Source organism: Monodon monoceros, unplaced genomic scaffold (assembly GCF_005190385.1).
Source record: "Monodon monoceros isolate NGI ecotype Baffin Bay Population unplaced genomic scaffold, NGI_Narwhal_1 Super_Scaffold_15, whole genome shotgun sequence".
Classification (NCBI taxonomy): domain Eukaryota; kingdom Metazoa; phylum Chordata; class Mammalia; order Artiodactyla; family Monodontidae; genus Monodon; species Monodon monoceros.
The window spans coordinates 70,236,494-70,260,917 of NW_021703771.1; the positions used below are offsets into that span (position 1 = coordinate 70,236,494).

Here is a 24,424-nt window from a genome sequence, read left to right on the forward strand (position 1 = left end):
AGGGTTAGAAAGTCCAAAACTGAGTCTAAAAGCATTTGGAAATGTAGTATATGAAGGGATGTTATTTCATATCAGCAAAGAAAATTTGATTATTGATAAAATGTGTTGAGATAACTGAGTGGTCATTTAGGGGAAAATGTTGGCTCCCTAGCTCTAATTTTGTATCCAAATTAATTTCAGATAATTAATAATTTAAATGAAAAAAATTACTAAGATAAAACATGAGATTTTTAAAAAATCTTGAAATTGGGGAAGTCTTTTTAAGTATGACACAAAATCTGTTACTTTCAACCGCACAAAAATAAATAAATACATTGCCAAAACTCATCATAAATAAACTCAAAAGATGATCCTGGAAAAGTATTTTATGTCATAGTTAAACTGCTATTATCCTTGATTTTGAAAGAACTCCTCCTACAAGTCAAAAAGACCAGAAAAGGAGCAATGAATAAGCAGAAACAGCTAATTGAAGAGGAAATACAAATGACCATTAAACAGATGAAACGATGCTGAAACACACTCACAAAGATGCAAATCCAAAACTACACTAAGATACCATTTTTCATCTATTAGATTGGCCAAAGAAATAGTTACTAAAATTACTAGGGTGTGACAAAACAGCGTCTCATTGCTGAAGAGAATGAAAGGTGGCAAAATGTATATAAAGGACGAATGGACAATACCTATCAAAATTACAAATGCCATTTTACGTTGAATTTCCCATAGCCATTTATCCTACAGATACTCTTGGAAATTTGTAAATTTAGTTCATGTTGCAAGGATATTCATTGCAGCAATGTTTATAAAAGCAAAAAACTGGAAATCGTGGATTAGAAAAAGAATGCTGTGGTGGTATTACTTTCACAATCAGATAAAAACATTGATATACAAAAGGTATGAATCCTTTATATGGGAACATAACAATTTCATAAGTTATTCAAAAGGACTTTGAAAATTAAGTGCTAAAGCAACTCCAGTCTATTCTGAATGGTAGAAATAAAACCTTTCTTAGGCACTGTACACCCTTGATTTAGCAGTGAGGGATCAGTTATTGTCGTGGTGGTTGTTATGTGCCAGCTCTTAACTCTGGCTCTTAAGGCTCTGTGGAAGCAGAAGATAAAAGCTAAGGTAGAGTTTTAAACTTCATGGTTTAGTATTGAAGGCAAACCTCTTGGCAAAGACTGGGCTATTTTGTGGCTCCAGGACTTTAAGGAAATCTCTGTCCAGTCATTAGCTAACTACTAACCTAGTGGAATAGATATTTCAGCAGTCACACGTGACAAAAGATACATACTTTCCAAAATTAGTTCAGAAAAATCATTAAACAAACAACAACGGCAATAATCAGCAACATCAACAAACCTAGCTGGGGGACTGGAAGGGAGAGAAATTGATTTCCAGAGTTTCCCCATTATAAGATTCACAGTGCTCAGTTTTCAACGAAAAAATTACAATGCATGCAGAGAAACAAAAAAAGTATCTCGGAGAAAACTCAGACATTGGACTATCTAAACAAAACCTCTAAATTAGCTATTTTAAACATGTTCAAAGAGCTGAAGGAAACCATGAATAAAGAACTAAAGGAAAGGATGAGACTGATGGCTCATGAAATAGAGAATATAAATAAAGAAGTTATAAAAAGGAACCAAATAGAAATTCTGGAATTGAAAAGTAGAATAACTGATATGAAAAATTCATTAGAAGGTCTCAACAGCAGGCCAGATTTGAGCAAGCAGAAGAAAGAATCAGTGAACTTCACAATTGAAATTACCAAGTCCCAGAAAAAGAAAGAAAAAAGAATGAAGAAAAATGAACAGAACCTCAGAGACCTGTGGAACATCATAAAATGTACTGACAATCATAAGGGAAGTCCCAGAAGGAGACTAGACAGAAAAGGGCAAAAAAGAATATTTGAAGAAATAATGGTCCAAACTTCCCAAATTTGTTGACAAACATTTATCTGTAGAGCTCAATGAACTCTAAGTAGAATAAACTCAAACTCCATACCTAGACATATCATAATCAAACTGTCCAAAGCCAAAAACAAAGAGAATCTTGAAAGCAGCAAGAGAGAAATGATACATCATGTGTAAGAGATGCTCAATAAGATAAAGAGTGGTTTCTTATTAGAAGCTATGGAGACCAGAAGGCAATGGAATGACATGTTCAAACTTTCAACTAAGAAATCTATATCTGACCAAACTATCCTTTGAAAATGAAGGTGACATTAACACATTCCCAGATCAAGAAAAACTATGAGAGTTTGTCACTAGCAGACTTCTAGGAACAACTGCTAAAGTTATGTTTATTGGAGTCATTCAGGCTGAAATAAAAAGACATTACACAGTAATTCAAATCCACATGAAGAAATAAAGAACACCGATAGAGATAACTAACTACCTAGGTAAATATAAAAGACAGTATAAATGTGTTTTTGTTTGTAATTCATTTTTTCTACCTGACTTAAAAGAATTGCATAAATCAATAATTATAAATCTGTGATAACAGGCACACAATGTATAAAGATGTGATTTCTGATAACAGCATGAAGGTGGAGGATGGAGATACACAGGAACAATGTTTTTATATATTATTGAAATTAAGTTGACATTGTTCTAAACTAAAGGAGAAATACAAAATCTTACTACAAGAGACTGATTTAGTAATCAAACAAATGCCAAAAAAGAAAAGTGTAGGACCAGAGGGCTTTACTGATAAATTCTACCAAGTACATAAGGAAGAATTAATGCCTACATTTCACTAACTCTTTCAAAAAACAGTAAGAGGGGACTTCCCTGGCGGTCCAGTGTTTAGACCTGGCGGTCCAGGGTTAAGACTCTGCGCTCACAATGCAGGGGGCTCAGGTTCGATTCCTGGTCAGGGAACTAAGATCCTTCAAGATGCACAGTATAGCCAAAAAAAAAAAAAGGCATACACGTCTCAGCCAATAAATAAATAAATAAAACATCATGATATTAAAAAAAAAAAAAAAGCAGAGAAAGACGGAACACTTCCTAACTCATTCTATGAGGCCAGTATTACCCCAATGCCAAAGGCAGGAAAAAGCATCACAGGAAATGAAAACTACAGACCAATATCCCTTGTGAGTATAGATGCAAAAATCTTCAAAAAATTCTAGCAAACTAATTCCAGCAGCATTAAAAATAATTATATACCATTACAAGTGGAATTTTTCTCAGGAATGCAAGATTGGTCCAACCTGCAAAAATAATCAAAGTAACATCATATTAATAGAATAAAGGAAAGAAAACACATGACCATTTCAATATATGTAGAAAAAGCATATGACAAAATCCAATACTATTTCTTGATGAAAACACACAACAAACTAGGAATAGAAGGGAACTTTCTCAACATGATAAAAGCCAACTATTGAAAACCTAAATGATTTTGATGATTAATGATGAAAAACTAAAAGCTTTCAGGAACAAGATAAGTATGTCTGCTTTTGCCACTTCATTCAACATTGTACTGGAGGTTCTAGCCAGGGAAATTAGTCAAAAAAAAAAAAAAGAATTAAAAGACATCTAGATTGGAAAGTAAGATAAAATTATCTCTATTTGGAGAAAACATATTATATACAGAAAACCCTAAAGAATTCACTAAAACAATAGTAGCTTTAGTTTTAAATAAACTAGCTCTGCAAAGTGTCAGTGTTCAAGATCAGTGTACAATATACAAAAATTAGTTATATTTCTATACCACAGCAATGAGCAATCTGAAAATGAAATTAACAAAGCAGTTCCATTCACAATACATCAAAAAGAATAAAATACTTAGGAATAAATTTAATCAAGGAAATATAAGATTTGTACACTAAAAACCACAAAATATTATTTTAAAAAATGAAAGATCTAAATAAATAGACATCCTGTGTTCATGGACTGAAAGACTTAATATTGTTAAAATGACAATAACCCCCCAAAATTATCTACGGATTAAATGCAAGCCCTGTGAAATGTCCAATTGCCTTTTTTGCAGAAAAAGATAAGCTGATCCTAAAATTCATATGGAAATGCAAGGGACATCTGATCCTAAAATTCATATGGAAATGCAAGAGACATCAAATAGCCAAAACAATCTTGAAGGAGAAAAAAGTGGGAGGGCTTACACCTTCTGATTTCAAAACTCACTCCACAGCTACAGCAATCAAGACAGTCATAGGGTCAGTACAGAGTCATAGAGTAGGTGCTGTGTCATATAATAAGTTCCTCTACACTACACACAATAACAGTTTGGTGGACTTTTTAAAATTGAATTTCCCAATAAGAGGTAAATGTTAACGAAAGGGAAGACACTAAATCTTTAATTTAGATTTATCATTTATAACTTTGTTTATTGAGTTTGCTCATACATGAGCATACCTGCTCTGACACTTGAACTGCTCATCTTTGTGAAAAAGAAAAGGAAATTATGTTTGTGCAATTTGCAGAGCTCAGTATTAAGCTGCAAGTATGACATTGTAGCTTCTCTCTGTTGCTATGGGCAAGTTACTTGAATGACTTCAACAGATTCTTAAACTGAACAGAAATTGCTTCCCACTCAGTTATAATTTTACCATGCAGAGGCTAGAAATCGGGAATAAATAATGAAGGAGGTCATCCAGGTTCACATTTAATGCTCTGTGTGGGATGTAGCTGTTGGAGAGGGGAAACATAGCCTAGTGGTAGAGAGATCTTTCTTTACGATCTGAAAGAAATTCTGGCAGCTCTGACTTTACTTTCATGAAAGTAAATGGGAAAGGAAAACCTATATGAAGGAACAAATATGGTTGCTAAAATTGTGCTTTTAAGGTTGTACCTTACAGAAAGAAGTAAACAATCTCCAATTTTAAAAAAAGCATAGAATGTGGACTATAGGTTGATTAGGAATGTGGCATTATTTGCCATATAACATTATTGAGATAAAGATTGAAGAAATGGAAGAGGCATAAGAAATGTTCTTCCTCAAAACACCGTTTATGTAATCCATAGCTGGATTTATTGACAAGGGGTTTGGTGGATTAAAGATGGCCACCATTTCTTTGTAATGCTTTCCTTTGAGAAGTAGAGTTTATTTTCCCTCATCCTGAATCTAGTCTCATCCTGTGACTGCTTAAGTAATAGATAATGGCAGAAGTGACTCTGTGCCAGTTCTAGGCTTAGCCTTTTAGAGCACTGACTGGCAACTTTTGCTTCTGTCCTCTGGGAACACTCACTCTTCAAACTCTGCCTTCTAGAGCCCAGCTGCCATCGGTGAAAAGCCCAAGCCACCTGAGGGTCCATGTGAGGTGCTGCCGTCAACATGCCCAGCTGAGCTCCCAGCCTTCAGCCAGCATCAACCAACAGCCATGTGAGTGTGTCATCTTAGATGTTCCAGCCCAATAGAGCCACCCAGTAGCTGTGGCCCCAATGGTGACAGCTCTGGCCTAGAACTACCCGGGCGATCCCAATTAACATGCAGAACGGTGAGGAGTAATCAAATGGTTGTTTTAAGCTGTGAAATTTTGGCTGGTTTGTTATGTAGCCAAACATCAAAACAATCATCTTGCATAATGATGTGTGTTAAAAGTTAGGTGTCACAGATGGCAGAATGAACAGAAAATTAGTAAATTTGACCTGTATCAACGATTATGTCTACAATCTCTCCTCAGAACTTTTCCAGGGGAGTTTTAGCAACTCAAAAGACTGCTTTCAGACCTGATCCCTTTTCTAGAACTAAATTTACATCCCACTGGGTTCTAGACAAAAAGTGTGTGAAAAAATCTGTAAGTACCTTTAATTGATTGAAAGTGCTTTCTTTTCTTTAAACTTCAAGCATGGAGACAAAGCTTTTACTTAGAATGTCCTTAGTAAGAGTGTTCATTTGTTTGTTTTGAATAAGATGAAAACATAAGAATGTTCAAAAGTTTTACATTGAACTTTTATGATGTCACTGATATATTTTTAAAATTAGATTAAAACAAAACAAAAGAAAACCACCCCAAAAGACAATAAACCCAGCAGCCCTAAAAGAAAAATTTAGGTTCAGTACACTATGAATAGAAATTCCTATATGTTGAATTAATTTTTGAATTTGGTTTCTGAGTCTTTTGTAAATAATAGGTCAAAATGAATTAGTGGGATAAAATCGCATTGGCGATTTCCTTTTAGATTAATGGATTTTTACCTCAGATCCCAGTGTTGAGTTAAATGTAAACATGTGTTTCTGCGGATTGACAGCACACATTTTTCAATACATATAGTCCACTGAGAAACACAGTGCTCTCAGAGTTCAACCTGTCTTCTGGGAATGGTTCTGAGGAAACACCTAATTTTGAGCAAGTTACCAACGCACTCTCCCCTCAATATCTGAATCGTAAAAAAAAAAAAAAAAAAGAATGATAACCATCCCTGCCCAATTTATCTGGAAGGACTGTTCTTCAAAATCAAGTGATCATATATGATGAACATACTTAAGGAGAAGGCTTTTTTTTAAACTAAAATCATTTTGTTGTTGTTCTTGATAATTTTGCTTCCAGTAATTTCATATTTTTTCTTTCAATCCTGGAAACTATTTTAATACACTTTTCTGAGGTCCAACGCTGTCATGTTTTAGATTGTGGTGTCTTTGCCTGCTTTGCTTATATGGGTCTCTGAAGTTAACTGATATTTAACTGGAACATAAACTGTGGCAGAAATATTGGGGAGAGAAGAGAAAAATAATCATACGTAGAGAAAATAAAAACTAAGGTGACAAATTCAAGCATTCAAACTTCTAACAAAATCTCCTTTCTTTCTATCTCATTTCAACCCACCGAGGACCTGTACACACCTTTACTCCTCTGTCTCCGTTTCCTTGTATGTTTCTCCGGGAACTTTATATATATAGGATTCCATGGTAAATACTGTTGTATCTTCATTCACTAAACCTAAAGTTTTTATGATTTATCTATTTATTATTATTATATAATTATTATATAATAATTATACATTTGTTTATATATTTATCTATTATATATTTATCTATTTATTTATATATTTGTCGTTCATTCCTTTTTACTCCTGAATGGTATAACTGAATACATCACATTTCGTTTATTCTCCTGTTGATGGACATTTAGCTTATTTCCAATTTTTGCTGTCATGAGTAGAGCTGCTATGAACTTTCTTGTAAAAATCTTTGTGTGACTATGTGTTTTCATTTCTCTTAGGTAAACATCTAAGACTGGAATTCCTGGATATTACGGTAGGTGTGTGTTTAACTTCATAAGAAACTGCCAAACAGTCTTCCAGAGTCATTTCCCATCACCAGTGACTAAGAGCTGGAGTTGCTTGGCATCGTCTCAACATTTAATATTTGTACTGGTTAGTTTTTGCTTCATAACAAATCTCTACATAACTTAGCGCCATAAAATAACACCAATCTGAGCCAACTCACTGGAACTTGACGGCTTAGGACAGCCTCACTTGTGTGTTTGGTGATTACCTCATCATCAGCTGGGATGACAGGCATGACTTGGCTTTGTGTGTTTCAGAGGCTGGCCAGGACTCATCCACATGGCTTGCTGGTTAAAGTCAGCAGATTAAAGCAAGCTCCATTCCACTTCCACTTTCTAATCCTCTGCTTGGTTCATGTTTGTTAATGTCCTAGTAGCCAAAGAAAGTCATGTGGCCAAGAACACATTTAAGGCATGGGGAAATGGATTCCACCTTTAATAGAAAGAACTGAAAAATCACATTGGAAAGGAGTACTGCTGCAGGGATAGGAAGTATTTGAGGCCTTTTAGCAATCTCCCGTTTAGCAGTCTTTGATCACAAAGAATTTATAGTCTTTTCCCATGAAAAAATATAATCCTGTCATTCCAGAACCCCCAAAGTTTCATTTCAATGATGGCATCAGTCTCAGAATTGAGAATATAGTTATCTAAATCAGATCCAAATGCAGATGAGGTTCCAAGAACTATAGTCATCAAGCGTTCGTCTGGGAAACAGAGCTAGCATGAGTGTTAGTGGAATAAGGGATTCATTGTAGGAATTAGATCTTACACAAAAGTGAAAATATGGAGTAAATGGAAGGGTTGAGATCAGAAAAAGAGTCATTCATGAGTCTACCTAAAGTACTGGTGCAGGTAGACAAGTTAGAGCTTGCAGGGAAGTCTGAGAAACTAAACATCCACTGCAGTAGGACCAAGAAAAGGAAGTTCATGGCGAGCTCTATGGGAACTTGTTGTCTTTGTGTAGCTACCAAATTTGTGGGTCCAGAGCCAAGCATGGTAGACCTGGGGTTGCTGTTGATCACCCTGGAAGATGAGTTGGACAACCTTGTAAAATGAGGTCATGCCATAACTCAGTGAATACATCTGCACCAGTCTGGCACTAAATCTGACACCAGCAAACTTTTGAGAGTAATGTCTACTGCTTTATTTATATAAATTATACAAAAGTTTCTCTTTGGGCCAAATCTAAAACAGAAAAGGAAATTCTAGGAAATATAGTCTTCAGCTTAACCAGGTTGACGTAGAAAAATACAGTATACTGTTATTAGTTTTATTTTTTTTATTTTAGCATTGTACTAGGTATGTGTATACTCATTATATCTCATTGGGTTTCAATTTACACAACCCTAATGACTGTGCTTATTGGCCATTAATATTCCTTATTTTGTGGTCGTCTATGTTTTGTGCGAATTTTTATTAAGTTTTTTGTCTTTTTATTATTGAATTTTAGCAAATCTTTATATAGTCTAAATACAAATCCTTTGTTGTATAAATACATTGCAATGCTTTTATCCCATCGAGGTTTGCCTTCTAATTTTCTTAGTAATGACTATTTTTGAAAAGAAGTTTTTACTTTTAAGGAAGTTCAGTTTATTAAACTTTTTATTACGTTTAATGATTTCTGTGTTCTAAGAAATCATTGAACACCTGAAGTTTGCAAAGATATTATCCAGTATTTTCTTTAAGGAGACTTTTAGATTGAATTTTTATGTTTAGATCTATATCCCATCTTGAGTTAATTTCTGTATATGGAGTGAGGTATTGGTCAAGCTTCTTTTTTTTTTTCATGTAGACAGCCAGTTCTTCTGGTACTATATATTGAAAACCATATATAATTTCTTTGTCCACATTAAATTTCATTGGTGCCTTTATAAAAATAAAATTACCACACTTCATTGTGTATCTATTTCTGGACTTCCTGTTTTTACTAATCCATTCTTCTATTCCATATGAATAATTATTATGACTTTATAGTAATTCTTAAAATAATACAAATCTTGCACATTTTTTCTATTTAAATATTTTAAAAAATTATTCTGGGTCGTTGGCAATTCTTTATAAATAGTACCAGACTGTCAATTTATGCCAAAAAATAACCTGCTTGAATTTTGGTTGGAAATGTGTTGAATCTATAGAATTGGGGGGAAATTGACATTTTTACAATATTGAGTCTTCTAATATGTGAACATGAGGTACTTCTTTTTTTTTTTTTTTGATTCACATTTAAAAAGAATTTTTATTGGAGTATAATTGCTTTACAATGTTGTGTTATATATAACGAAGTGAATCAGCTCTTTGTATACATATATCCCCTCCCTCTTGGACCTCTCTCCCACATCCCCCGTCCCACTCATCTAGGTCATCCCAGAGCACCTCATTTATTTAGTCTTCCTTAATTTTAGCAATAAGATTTTCCGGTAGAAGCCTTATACAGCTTTTCTTATATTTATTACCAAGAATTTTTCTTGCTGGCATGGTAAGTGACATTGTTTTTAAATTCTCACCCCCATCCCAGACTATTGTCAATAGGACAGCCAAATTATTATTATTAAAAACAAAATTAGATGTTACTCTTCATATCATAACCAACAAATGCCTTCTTCTATTAAGCATAACAGACACCACAGTCATTTTAATAGCCTAAAAGTTCAGCTTGTTTCACCTCCTACCATTATTCCCCTGTTCCCTCTCCAGCAACCACACTGTTTCTCCACATGCCGCCCTCGTCAGAGGCTTCATTGTTGCTTCCTTTGTCTGCGGCAGCCGACCCCAAATATATGCATGGCTTCTTCCTTCACTGTCTTCAGGCCTCTCCTCACATGTCACCATGTCTTCTGACTCCTGACCACTTTATGTGGAATAAACCTGACTCAGCCCCTCAGCACCACCCCATCCTACTTACCTGGGCAGCCTTACATTTTCATTTGTCCAAGCTGGATGCCCCAGCTTATGCCTGCTGACCTGACTTCCCATCTAGTTTTCAACTCCTTTTATTCTAAAAAGTGTCCCAATTTGAAAAATAAATTACTTATCACCCTATCCTTATCTTGATTCACTTTTCTTCATAGCACTTACCAATTATGTGCCATATTGTACATTTGCATGTTTGTTTTCTAGCTCCCCCAAAGGGACTGTAAATTCCATGTGACAGAGTCTTTATTTTTATTGTTGACTGTTTTATCACCAACACGTAGAATATCACCCAACTTAATTTGTTGTGTTAAGTAAATGATTAATAAGTATACTAGCTGAGTGACTTTGGGAACTGTTTGAACTTCCGGTTTTTCCTCTTTCTGTAAAATGAAGTCCTAGATTAAATGAGGCCGTTAAGGCCATTCCAGCTCTAAAATACAATAATTGCTTGTGAAACCTCATTCCTTTTTGATACAAGTTTCACTTAAGTCAACAGTGTAGAGGAAGAACACTAGAGCAATAATTTTCATAAGCTAGAGTAATCCTCCAAAGCAATAAAAGACATCGTCCTAAAGTAGAATTTCACTTAAGCAGCATGGATTGATTTAAAAATATTTACCTGGGTGACAACTTGCAGGAAGACTCAAGCATAAATCCATATTAATCATTTTCTGACCTAATTGAGTTTTTCCATACATTCCTGTAATATTTAAAAATATTTTTATGGGATAGGTAAAGTTATTTATGGAATTCATCTTATGATAAAGACCCCCCCCAAATTTCTATCTCCAGCCCAGACCTGTCACCTGAATTCCAGACTCATTTATCCAAATGCCTGTGAACTCTCTACTTGCATTTCTAATAGGCATCTCAAACCGAACACATTCAAACCTGAACTCCTAATTTTCTCCCTGAACTTTCTGCTCTCAAAGTCTTTCTCACTTCAGTGGATGGCAGTTCTGTTTTTACAATTGCTCAGGCTAAAATCCTTGCTGTCACCCTTGATTCCTCTTTTATCTTACACTCTATCAGAAGATCCTTTTAGCTATTCCTTCAAATGCACCAAGGATCAGACCGGTTCTCACCCTCCTATACTTTTGCCCTAGTGTAGCCAATACTGCATTTCTCTGAATTACTGCAGTAGCATTTTAACTAGTTTTCCCTAGCTTCTGCCCTACTCATCCCTCAATACCCACCCATGTGTATTTTCAATAAAGCACCCTGAAAGATCATTTTAAAGCCTAAACCAGATTATGTCACTTCTCTGCCCCAAATCCTCTAATTGCTTCCACCTGACTCAGAATAAATGCCATGTTCCTAATAGGAGCCAGTAGGATCTGCCACCCTGATGCCTCTCTGACTTCATCTTCTCTACTTTTCTTCTTGTTCTATTTGTTCTAGTCACAGAGGCAGAGAACGCACCACATAACCTCCCACCTCAAAAAATTACTTGCTATTGACCTTGCTTAGAATACGCCTCCCCTCAGAGGTCTGCATGGCCTGATGTCTTATACACTTTAGGTCTCTCCTCAAATGTCACATTACCAGAGTGGTCATTCCTGTGCCCTCAATATAATATAGCAACTTCCTCCCTAGTTCACACATTTCCTATTTCTATTACCCTACTTCCTTTTTTCTGCTTAGTAGTTAGCCCCACTTGACATACTGGAACAACATGATATATTTTGTGTCTGTTTGTTTTCTCTCCCCGTCTCCTAGAATGTAAGTTCATGAGGTATACAGCATTGTTTCAGTAAAGCTAACTTACTTTAAATGAGTTAGCTTTAAATTAATGTGCATTAACCACTTCCCTGGTGGTCTGGTGGTTAAGACTCTGCACTTTCACTGCAGGGAAAGTGGGTTTGACCCCTGGTTAGGGAACTAAGATTCCATATGCCATGCAGCATATGGGATCTTATTATGGGATCATACTTAAATTAAAAAACAAATTTTTTTTAACTTGTTTATGAAGCTGAGAATATGCACAAATGCAAAGAGTGTAAAATGCCCAGTCACACTTGTAAGCATCATCCTCCAGTTGAGCAACACACGCTTGAAGTCTAGGGGGACGGCAAGGTTGATGTCAATCCTTCTTAGCTCTCAGAGGAGAGGAAAGGGGTGGCAGAATCAAAGGTGTTTTGATGCTTTCCCACTTTTTCCAGTGCACTGATCACTTTTGCTGTTTTAGCTCTGCAAACAACCCAGAAAGTGTAGACCTTACACTACCTTCTAGCTGTTTAGAGTTCTCCAGTGCAGCACCCTACTCAAGACCTTCCCCACCAAAGTGTTCATTAATCCTGGAAGTGCTGATGTCTATGTTAGCACAGAAGAGGATCTGGAACTTCATCTAGTTCAGCCTACAATTTTCTAAGTGAGGAAACTGGAACTCAGGGAGGTGAAATGACTTATCGGGAAGCACTCAGAGGTGGCCTCAGAGTCCAAGCCTCCAGTTCCCCATTCCTGTTCATCTATAATGCACTGTATTTTATCAGCCTGTTATTCACATTGAATAAATATAGGAAATTACCTAAAAGTTCAACAGTAGGACAATGGTTACGTATATTCATATGATGCCTTACTACACAGCTATTAAAAATCATCACGTAGAAAATCACTAAATGACATGGGAAGTACTGGCAGCATAGCTAAGTGAACAAAAGTTAAATAACATAACCTCAATTATATAAAATAGTTGTGTAAATGATGAGAAGGCTCTACACATCAAAAAATTATCAGTGGTTACTTCTGGAAGATGGGACTAGAGATTTTTTAAACTTGTTTTTACACTTTCATAATTCCAAAATCAAAACATTTAAATAAGAGTCCATTTTGAACTTTTCCCCTGCATTTCACTTCCAATGAACTTTAAGGTCTACATTTTTAAGCACTGGAATATATTTATATGTGCTAACTTTTTTTGTATAAATAGCATGTGTAAGATATATGTGAGGTATATATGTGTGGAAAATTCAACAAGCTTCATGGATGTGTAGAATTACTAGCAATTAAGTCAAAAGAGAGAATGGCTTGTAACTATCTTAACCAGGTTTATAAGGTAAAGGTTTTGGGGGGAGAATAATATACCTTATTATAATCATGAAGCCTTACTATTTTCTTTTTAATTCTCATGTTTAAAAATTATACTTCATTATTATACAAAATTATTACCCTCCAAAATGTTTTTAAAATTATTTAAAGCCCTTATAAATCATCATAACACAAAATTCTGTTAGTCTCTTCTTCGCAACTGCAGCTTTTGCCAAGTCTTTTTAGAACTTTTATGTAGACAAATAGTGCTGCTTCTTAGGAGAAGGACCATACTTAGTTTTGTTTTGCTTTGTTTTTGTTTTTCAAAGCATATGCATCTCAACCAATCTTGACAACAATCAGTTTATAACCATTGTTCAGATAAGTAAAATGACTTCAGAGTCTAAATAGCTTGCCAAACATCATACCTCTAGCATGTGATGGAGCTAAGTCGGAGCCCAAGTCTACATGTCTATAAACTCACGTAATGCTGTTTATACAGAATATTTTATTTTTATTAAAGTATAGTTGATTTACAATATTACATTAGCTTCAGGTGTACAGCATAGTGATCAGCATAGTGATCGCTATTTTTGCAGATTATACTCCATTATAAATTATTGCAAGATAATAGCTATAATTCCCTGTGCTATACAATGTATCCTTGTTGCTTATCTATTTCATACATAGTAGTTTGTATCTGTTAATCTCATACCTCTAATTTGTCCCTTCTCCCTTCCCTCTCCCCTTTGGTAACCACAAGTTTGATTTCTATATCTGTGAGTCTGTTTCTGTTTTGCATATACATTCATTCATATTATTTTTTAGATTCCACATATAAATGATATCATACAGTATTTGTCTTTCTCTGACTTATTTCACTAAGCATAAGTGAAATAAGTTTCATCCTCATTGCTGCAAATGGCAGAATTTCATTGTTTTTCATGGATGAGTTTTATATATATATATATATATATATATATATATATATATATATATGTCACATCTTCTTAATCCAGTTGTCTATACAGAATATTTTACATTAATGTGGTGGCATTTCTTCACACAAGTGATAAAATGGGGAAGTTTATCCTAATCTTTCACTCTTCTTAGGCCCCTCAAAGTGCCATCTCCCACTATCCAGAACTTCTTACTGTAGTTTGTCACCAGGGGCTGCTCCATGATCCAGATCTGAATTGTCATTCCACCCCCATCACCTCAGCTAGATACTTGTTTCCAATAAAACATGCTGAGGACATCCCCTTGGATAACCTTACTCAGGGCTGCCTTAGTGCTTGATTCACATGTTTTCTATAGAATTCATTGTATTGTCTTATAAATATCAGTGCTAGTTTTTGTTTGCCCCACAAGATTATGAGCTCTTCAGGGGCAGAAACCAAATCTTATTCATCTATTTAGAAATACCCAATGCAGAAAATGAGACCTCCAGGTAAACTAAACCTCCAAATAAACACAATTAGTTTCAAGTTACAAAAGAGACAAATCATTATTACCCAAAGTGTATGATCCAGCATAAGACAAGGAAAAATTCACAATGTCTTGTGCTGATAAGAAACATAGCAAATAAAAGAATAAATATATCCCATTAGGAGGAAAAACAAAATTAAATCAACTGAAATCATCCTAGATATGACATAGATGACAAATTTAATAGATAATGTCATTAAAACAGTTATTATAACTATATTTAATATTCTTAAGGTGGCAATAGCCATCCAGTTTCTCAGTCTTTCTAATTACTTTTTCGGGACCCTCCCATAGGCCTGAGATACACCTGTTTGTGCATTCTCTTCTGCTAATATCCTGTCCTAGTTTACCACGGGTCAGTGTTGAGCAGTTGCACTTCAGTTCTACATCAGGGCTGCCAGTGTGCTCCACCTCTCGCCAGCAATGGGCTTCTCAATACCTGTTGGTCAGCCGTGAAGTTCCCTTTCAAGATCTTCCTTTAAACCGTGATTTTAATCAATTTTGTTATGATGTCCCTGGGTGTAGATGTCTCCATGTTTTTAGCGCTTGGTTAGGGTTTATTGAATTTCTGAGATTTATAGCTTTAACAAAATTTGGAAAAATTTCAATCATTATTTTTGCATCTATTTTCTTCTGGATCTTCTCCTAACCCCCAGGCCTGTCCTCCTTGCCCATTTATTCAGGGACTCCAGCTGCATGTGTATTAGTCTATTTAAAGTTGTTCCACAGCTCCCTGATGTCCTGTTCTGTTTTGTTTTTTTCCTCTGTGTTTCACGTTGGATTGTCTCTGTTGCTGTGTCTTCAAATTAACTAATCTGTTCTTCTGCAATGCCTAATCTGCCATTCATCCCATCCAGTGTATCTTTTCGACATAGACATCATATGTGTAGTTTTAGGTGTTCTTAAGAGGAACTTAACATATTTAATCTTTCTTCCAGCTTCTTGAACATATGTCATGCTGTGATAACAGCTATTTTAACATCCTGTCTGCTAATTCTGTCATCCATGTTTTATTCTGAGTCATTTTCAATTGGTTCATTTCTTTTCTCCTTTTAATGGGACATATTTTCCTGCTTCTATTTTTTATGCTTGGTAAGTTTTATTGGATACCAGTCTTTTTGAATTGTACCTGTTGGGTACTAGTTATTTTTGTACTCCTATAGATATTCTTAAATTTGTTCAGGGAAGCTGTTAACCTACTTGGAAACAGTTTGATCACTTCAAGTCCTGCTTTTAAGTTTCGTTAGATGGGAGCAATGAGGAGTTTTGTTTAGGGTGAAATTTTCACCACCACAGACGGGGCAAAACTCCATATTCTGTCTCCTGTGAATTCTGAGGTTTTTCCAGTCATGCTGGTGAGAACAGGCCCCATGTGAGCTTATGCCCCTTCTAACCCTTTCACGTGGTTCTTTCCATGGCCTCAGGGCATTACCACCTGTGCTTGTGCAGATCAGTGCTCTGACAGACACTGAGGGCCTACCCTCTGAGTATCTCCTCTTTGTGCTTCTCTCTCCTCCACATACTCTGCTCTGAGAACTTCAGCTTCCTAGCGCCCCTGGATTCCACTTCCATTTCCCTAAACCGGGGACACCATCAGGCTTTGCCTGGGCTCACTTGCCCTGTGTCAAGCCCTCATAGTAGGCTGAGACAATGATAAAGTCCATCATTTTTTTTTGTTTGTTTAATTGAAGTATAGTTTATTTACAATATTATATAAATTACAGGTATGCAATATAATGATTCACAATTTTTAAAGTTTATACTCCATTTATAGCTATTATAAAATATTGGCTATATTCCCTGTGTTGCACAATATATCCATGTAGCTTATTTTATACATAGTAGTTTGTACCTGTTAATCCTCTACCTCTATATTGCCCCTCCCCACTTCCCTCTCCCTACTGGTAACCACTAATTTGTTCTCTATATCTGTGAGTCTGTTTCTTTTTAGTTATATTCACTAATTTGTTGTATATTTTAGATTCCACATATGAGTGATATCAGAGTATCTTTCTTTCTCTGACTGACTTATCTCATGTAGCATAATACACTCCAAGTCCATTCATGTTGCTACAAATGGCAAAATTTCATCCTTTTTATGGCTGAATAGTATTCCAGTGTGTGTGTGTGTGTGTGTGTGTGTATACACACACACACACACTACATATTCTTTATCCATTCATCTGTTGATGGACACTTAGGTTGTTTCCATATCTTGGCAATTGTAAATAATGCTGCTATGAACATTGGAGTGCATGTATCTTTTTGAATTAATGTTTTTGTTTTTTTCAGATATATACCCAGGAGTGGAATTGCTGGGTTATATGGTAGTTCTATTTTTAGTTTTTTGAGAACATTCCATACTGTTTTCCACAGTGGCTGCACCAATTTACATTCCCACCAACAGTGTAGGAGGGTTCCCTTTTCTCCACATCGTCACCAACACATGTTATTTCTGTTCTTTTTGATTGTAGCCATTCTGACAGGTGTGAGGTGATATCTCATTGTGATTTTGATTTGCATTTCCCTGATGACTAGCAATGTTGAGCATCTTTTCAGGTGCCTGCTGGCCATCTGCATGTCCTCTTTAGAAAATGTCTATTTTGTTTTATTTTATTTTATTTATATTGCCGCATCACATGGCTTGCAGGATCTTAGTTCCCCAACCAGGGATCGAAACTGCACCTTCAGCAGTGAAAGCGTGGAATCCTAACCACTGGACCACCAGGGAATTCCCTATTCATATTTAATTGGGTTGTTTGTTTTTTGATATTGAGTTTTGTGAGCTGTTTATATATTTTGGATATTAACCCCTTATTGATCATGTCATTTTCAAGTATTTTCTGCCATTCAGTAGGTTGTCTTTTCATTTTGTTGATGGTTTCCTTTGCTGTGCAAAAGCTTTTAAGTTTAATTAGGTCCCATTTGTTTATTTTTGCTTTTATTTCCTTTGCTGTAGAATAAACATCCAAAAAAATATTGCTATGATTTATGTCAAAGAGTGTTCTGCCTATGTTTTCCTCTAGAAATTTTATGGTTTCCACTCTTACATTTAGGTCTTTATACATTTTGAGTTTATTTTTGTATATGGTGTTAGAGAATGTCCTAATTTCATTCTTTTACATGTAGCTGTCCAGTTTTCCCAACACCTCTTATTGAAGAGACTGTCTTTTCTCCATTGTATATTTTTGCCTCCTCTGTCCGTAAGTGTGTGAGTTTATTTCTGAAAAGCTCACCTTTGTTTGTTTTTCATCTCTGGGATCACTGATTTCATTGCCTGAAAGCCAGTGTCTTCATGTATTTTATTCATTTTATCAGCTATTGCGCGTGAGAAGGTAAATTCATTCCCTGTTATTTCATTTTGTTTGGAAGCTGAAGGCTTACCAAGTCTCATTTTAGAGTCTGCTTCCTGCAGTCAAACCTGCTATTAACTGTTCTAGGCTAGTTCCCAGGAAACAGACTCTCACACTCTGAGATTTGTGTACACGATGTTTATTAGTGAGCGTTCTCAGTAGTATCTCTAAGAGGCTAAGGCAAGAGGGACTGGGCAGCAGAGGTTAAACTGCAATGCTGTTGTGAAAGAGGTCTCTGCCAATAATGAGGGAGCTCAAAAGGCAAAAGGATCTTTCAGAGTTGTCCCAATTATATCCCTTTCCTTACACATACACCACTGAGGTGCAGGAAGCTCTCAGGGAGAAGACATAACCTTGCGCTGAGTGAGGAGCTTTCTCTGGTAGGGAAGTGAGTATCTCTGTCCAGGCTGAGTACCACCACGTCCAGTGCCGAGGTGACTGCAACCTTACACAAATGCACATCAGTTTGCATCCTGATGAAGTGTTTTATTACAGTCAGGCAAACTTGTTTCTTATTTAAACAGCTTATCGAAATGGAAAGTATTTTTCAGCTAGTATCAGGAAAATATCTTTTCCTTATTATCCCACTTTTTACGCACCTCTCTTCAGAATTTCCTTTCAAAGACAATTAAGACTGTAAGTTAAGGTCTGCCCAGCATAACGAGGCTTTCTCTGGCAGGGACAGGGAGGTTTCATATCTGCCGGATCCAAATCCTCCATAACTAGAGGGCTCTGAAGAGACTGAACATTAAGGGACAAAACTGAATCTAAGTTGCAATTTATAATAAATTTTTCTAGGACCGATAGTAAACATTTTTCTGTACTCCTTCTGTTTGAAGGAGGCAATGTAGCATAGAACTCGAGAGCGTACACAGGTAGAAAGTTTCAGTGATGCAAGATGAATAAGCTCTCGAGATCTGCCGTACAACGTTGTGCTTACAATTACCAACACTATATTGTGCTCTTAAAAATGTATTAGAAGGGTAGGTCCTGTATTAAGTGTTCTTACCACAATAAATAAAATAAAAATCATAAAATAAAATAAGTGTGCACTCTGAAGCCAGATGGCTGACACTTACATTCTGGCTCTACCCCCTCTGTGCTTTGGACTTTGGGCAAGGTGCTATGCTTTTTAAAGCTCATGTTCCTTCTCTACAAAATGGGCTAATTATAACCCCGGACAGGGTTGCCACCACTGAGGCAGTCAGAAGCAGAATAATGTGGTTATAAAGAGTGTGGATCTGCCACCAGACCACATGGGCCTGAATGCTGCCTGATACTTACTAATTTAATTTAACCTCTGTTTTCTTATTTAAAAAAGAGCGATTGTAATCATAGCACATCCCTAGGGTGTTTATGGGGATTAAGTGAGTTATTACAGAAAAAGCGTTTAGTAGTGCCAAGCAGGTAGTAAGTGCTCAATAAATGTCAGTTCTGATTACAAGATGTTGAGGAGGTTTGCAAAGGTTGATGTGAATTTGGTGAAGAAAAGTAGAACAGGTCCTGCTTTAAGTGCCCTTACAGTTTAGTAAATGAGAAGGTCCAGGGTCTAAGTAATGATAAAAATAAGGTGGAACATTATCAGAATTTTAAAAAATGAACAAATAAAGCTCTGTGGAAAATAAAGGAGAAGGATATTAATTTCTAATGAAAAGTGGCAATTGAAAGACGGAACTTGTAAAGGCAGTTAACCTGAACCATAAGCAGAGCAGGCAGAAGTTACGCTTCCTCATTTATTTGGTTAAAAGTAGGCAACTTCATAATTGACCTAATTGCAAAAAGGGGGCTGGGCAGCACCATCCGTGTAATTTCCTGAGGCTGTGGGACCAAGTGTCTAAAGCTGCCCAGAGCTATGGCTTTAAGAATCCGAAACACTGCCCCTCTACTCAACTCCAGTCATCTAGGGCTCCCAAGGTCGGTAGAGAAGTGGTTACCAAAACTCACTTCCCCATGCAGTCCAAAGAGAGAGCCCCTGGCGATTCTGTTTCTGCTGGCATGAGGAAGTAAGTATTCTCACCACTTCCCTATGGAGCCGGGGTTACTGTTGTCTGAAGTCATAACTCTTCCTCAAAACGTTAAGTACAGAGTAAAGAAAGGCTCCACTCTGTGTAGCGCTAATGAAATACAAGCGCTGTTTCTCAGCCTTTGAAAGTGGTTAAACAGCAAGAGAACTTGGACATCCCTAAGCTGAGTGGCAGGGCAATCATCTGAATTTGCTGTGCTCAGGAGCATCTCTGTAAGATTACAGCCTGGATGGTTAGTCTGGAGGATTGCAGAGGCAAAGGCCGTGGAGGCAGGCTACTCTTGCTGTGCCACTGGCCCCGTGTCAGACAAGTCCCTTTACCCCGCTGCGCTTCAGTTTTTTTACCTGTGAAATAAGGAAAGTATTAGCTATCGTTGTTTGAGTGCTGATAATGTTCCAAACACAACATTTCAGGTAAGCAGTAGTATTCTTTCCTTTTCGCAGATGAAGAAAATGGAATTCAGAGAGTTTAAATGACTTACCCAGGGTTACTCAATAAGAGTCAGTATTTAATTTTCAGGTCTGTCTCTAAAGCCTGTGCTCTAAGGAGCTAGCAGCCCTCCCTAAGCCTGGCATGTCATAGGAACTCAATAAATCACAGCTATTATTAACATTTCAAAATGACATTGACCATAATTACCACCTGCACATAAGAATATGGATTTAAAAAAAGATAGATATAGGGCCTATTTTCCTTTTTGCACTGGCACATACAAATGCCATCTTATGGTTTATAGAGGAATATATTTGCCTCTTAGAATCGTGACCAGAGTTTGGCTTCAGAAAAAAAGAGAAATTCCATTTCTGCATGCTGCATGCATAATGTAATAATGGAGAAAAACACTGGATGAGGAATTAATAAGCACTTCATACTTTAAAAACAAATTTTTATTATCTCATTATATCCTGATACCAACTCCCTTAATTTATTTTTATCCTAATTTAACAGATAAGAAAACAGTCTCTGAGTGGAGCAGTAATATGTCTGGTTGAAACCTGTGCTTCTGTTTTTAATGCCTCTTGTCCAAACTCTACCACTAAGTAGCCAAGCAACTTTTGGCAAGGCGTTTCTCTTCTCTTTGTCTGTAAAATACGTGTGGGCTGTAGATCACCTGATTTCCAAGACATTTCTTCTCTAATGGCCTTGGCACCTTTCAACCATTAACTATGGCTTCGGGGATGGCCCTTGTTCAAGAGGAAACTCACCTGTCCATGGGTTGGTTGCTTAAAATTGTGCTATTTTTACCCAATAGTCTTTGTATATGCAATGCTTATGGCATTGCATTGATGACTCTGATTAGACTTAGTATTAAATAATATTTTCTTGAAGTTTGATCCTTTACTTTCATTCAGGAGAGCTCTCTGGAAATCTCAATCCTGGGATAAATGAGGCAGAGTTCTCAAGGTGTCTTCACTTTCTTCACACATACAGCTATTTGTAGGGCATTTCTTCAGTCATAGCATTAACCCTGCTGATTTAGAAGTTATTTATCTTGCATATAGAATACAGAGAAGTTGCTATCTGATTGTCATCTATGTAACACCCAATAATAAGATTGGGATAGTCTGACAAAGGAAAAGCTACGCTGAGCAGAGTGGTCTAGGCATTCATTCCTCAGAGCAGTTGAAAGACTTGCTTTGCAGGAAGCTGCTTCTCCCTTGTAGAGTTGGGCCACTGAACAGTTCCAAGAACAGAGGGAATGTCTGTATTTAAAGATGATTAATTATCTCTAGGCTAATGCAAGAGACCACCTGGTGATAGGGGTTCTAAACCTCAGGCCTGTGCACAGTTAAATCTCTCTGAAGTGAGGTTGTATTGGGCCGGAGCAATATTTGGTTTTATTTTAATGCACTTAAAATTTTTCCCAGTCTAAGCGTTTCTCAGCTTCATTCATTCATGTTATCTGCCTGCTCCTCAAAGTCATTTTGAAATAGAGGCCCCTACTTTCTGTGCTTTCATTATGTTCTAAATATTTTACATACATCTTATTTATCCTCAAGATAGAATTGTGTTAGCTATTAGCATCTCCTGTTTACAAATGAGTAAACTGAGGCTCAAAAGGAAGGACTTGCCCAAGGCAAGATAACTTATAGATACCATCAGGATTGGCTGACCATTAAGCTAGAGGCTTAATGGGTCTTGTTTTGCTTGGATTCGTGTCATCTGGCTCCAGTGCCTTCTTAAGTGAGTTTATCAAGGGCCGCTCCATTCCACGACCTGGATTTATTCTTTCATGTGAACAACCCAAACCCACAACTTATTTAAACACAGACATCATGATTAGCGAAACTTATGCGACTGAGGGTGTCATGGTCTTGCCTTCGCTAAAGGGATCCCCCTGCACCCACCGTATTCACTACTGAACCCGCGATTTTCAAGCCATTGGCAAATTACTGTGTCTATAATAGTCTCTTTAATTATTACTAAAGGAACTCGTTCAGCAGAGAGAAGACCTGGGGAAAGGGGACTTGCATAGTACACGTATTCAAATCCAAAAGAGAGTCGATATATGTCCACGGTTCCGAAGGGCAAAGCCTGGCAGAGTCAACCTGATAGAAAAACTCCAGTTTATCAGAACTGCCCATCAATCCTACGGACAAATCCATGCCAGGGGAGCCTTCCTCCCCGGACACTCAACCCCTAGGTTACCACCCCCCTGTGGAGCGCCCGAGCTCGCATCCCCACTGCGACCTAAAGCCACCTCCCCGAGAGCCTCCCCTGCTAAAGCCCTGCCAGCACCTGCCCCACGGCTGCAGGAAGCTCACGGCCGTCTCCTGGCAACCGCAGACGCGGAGCCAGGGTCGCAGAGCCGGCTCCTAGCTCAGAGCTCAGCCGCTGCCTGGGTCCGCCTCTGCCATGACCACCAAACAAACCAGAAAGAAAGAGGTGCATCCTATCAACTCGGCGCACGGATCGGATAAATCTAAAGAGTAAGGGACCTCTGCCTGCCCATCCCACCCCTGGCCTGACCCCTTGGCCTTTCCACTCGTCCTGGCGCTGCTTCACTCTAGCAAACCATACCAGGACACGAGTTTAGATGGCCTCTTGGCAGCTTCTTTCCCTTCTGTGGTAACCCAGACTCGGGAGATTCTTGCACTCATTCTTCCTCCATGCCTGCCTCGATCCACCTCCTCCCAGGTTTCCCTATTTCAGCAGCTCGGCAGCTGCACTCTGGCTGCCATCCATGAACCTCCCACCCCTTCCTGCCCCTCCTCTCCTTCAGAGTCCACCCAGGCACTTGGAAAGGCTGCTGCTTCCTTGCCAAAGAGGCGAGGCTCAAAGTCAGGACCACATCTGCATGGCCTCAGTATTAGCAGAAAGAGACAGAGACAGAGAGAACTTTCACCTCAGTGATGATTGCCTAGTTTGTATCTGCCCCAGTCCAACAACTAAAGACTTTTAGTCAGATTATATCAGACATAAAATGGTTTTTAAAAGTTAAAACTATATAAATATGTAATTCATGTTACTAATGTTTACTCCAAGGAAGTGTACAGACTTTAGCTCATGGAATCTACATGATGCCTCTCTACCTGGGGTGGTATTTGTCGTGTCTGTGTATGTACCTCTTTATTACTTTTTTTCCCCCTCTAAAAATACCTAGTTATTAATAACACAGGTTTTGGGCTATTATTTGAACTTATAGATTTCTAAAATGTATTCCAGCTATAAGAGAGTGCCAGCTGCTAAACCTAACTCCGTGGGGTCATTCGTGTTTTCCCACTGTGCCTGTGAGGGGTGGACAGGAAATGCTATTTAGTTGGGTTTTTCGATTTCGGTGGCCTAATTCTTCATCTCCTTCTTTACCTCAAGAATCCCACATTGAACTTCTGTTCACCGATGCCTAGTATTTAAACTCTTTCCCTCCCTGAACTCCTCTCCCGCACTTATTCCTATGTCTGTGAGTCTCTATTCCTAGTTCTGTTTTCTCTCATAAGCAAGCTTCCAGCTTCCTGGCAGATAGATAACCCATTCATTTTTATTAGTAACTTAAATTTCAGATACTATATTACCTACGTAAGTGATTTTTAACAGAATTGCTCTCCCGCTACGTACCAGTGTAGGGCAGGTCATTTCAGCATTTTCTAGTTGCTTCCATTCTTATAGGTCCAAGTTCTACAAGACCCTACAGGATCAAGGTCTTTCCCCTTTTCCCCTATTCCTTTTCTGACTTTACCTCCCCCTTGTTCATGTACTGTCCTCCTTTTCACATCCTGGAGCACCCCAGGCTTGTTCCTACCTCAGGGCCTTTGCTTTGCTATTTCCTCTGCTAGAAAGTCATTTCCATATGGTTTTCTCCCTCATCTCCTTTAGGTATTTAGCTCAATGCCATTTTCTCACGTCAGCTTCTTTGGCCAACT

The 24,424-nt window shown here is 37.4% G+C and overlaps 1 protein-coding gene across 1 annotated transcript in view; it reads left to right on the forward strand.

The window, feature by feature from the left end:
• Positions 1-22,801: 22,801 nt before the first annotated feature.
• Positions 22,802-24,424, forward strand: part of ADGB (androglobin) — a 176,251-nt gene continuing 174,628 nt past the window's right edge. The window contains exon 1 of the mRNA XM_029223879.1: positions 22,802-22,993. Coding sequence (XP_029079712.1) covers positions 22,920-22,993 — 74 coding nt within the window. The 5' untranslated portion in view covers positions 22,802-22,919. The remainder of the gene's footprint in view (positions 22,994-24,424) is intronic.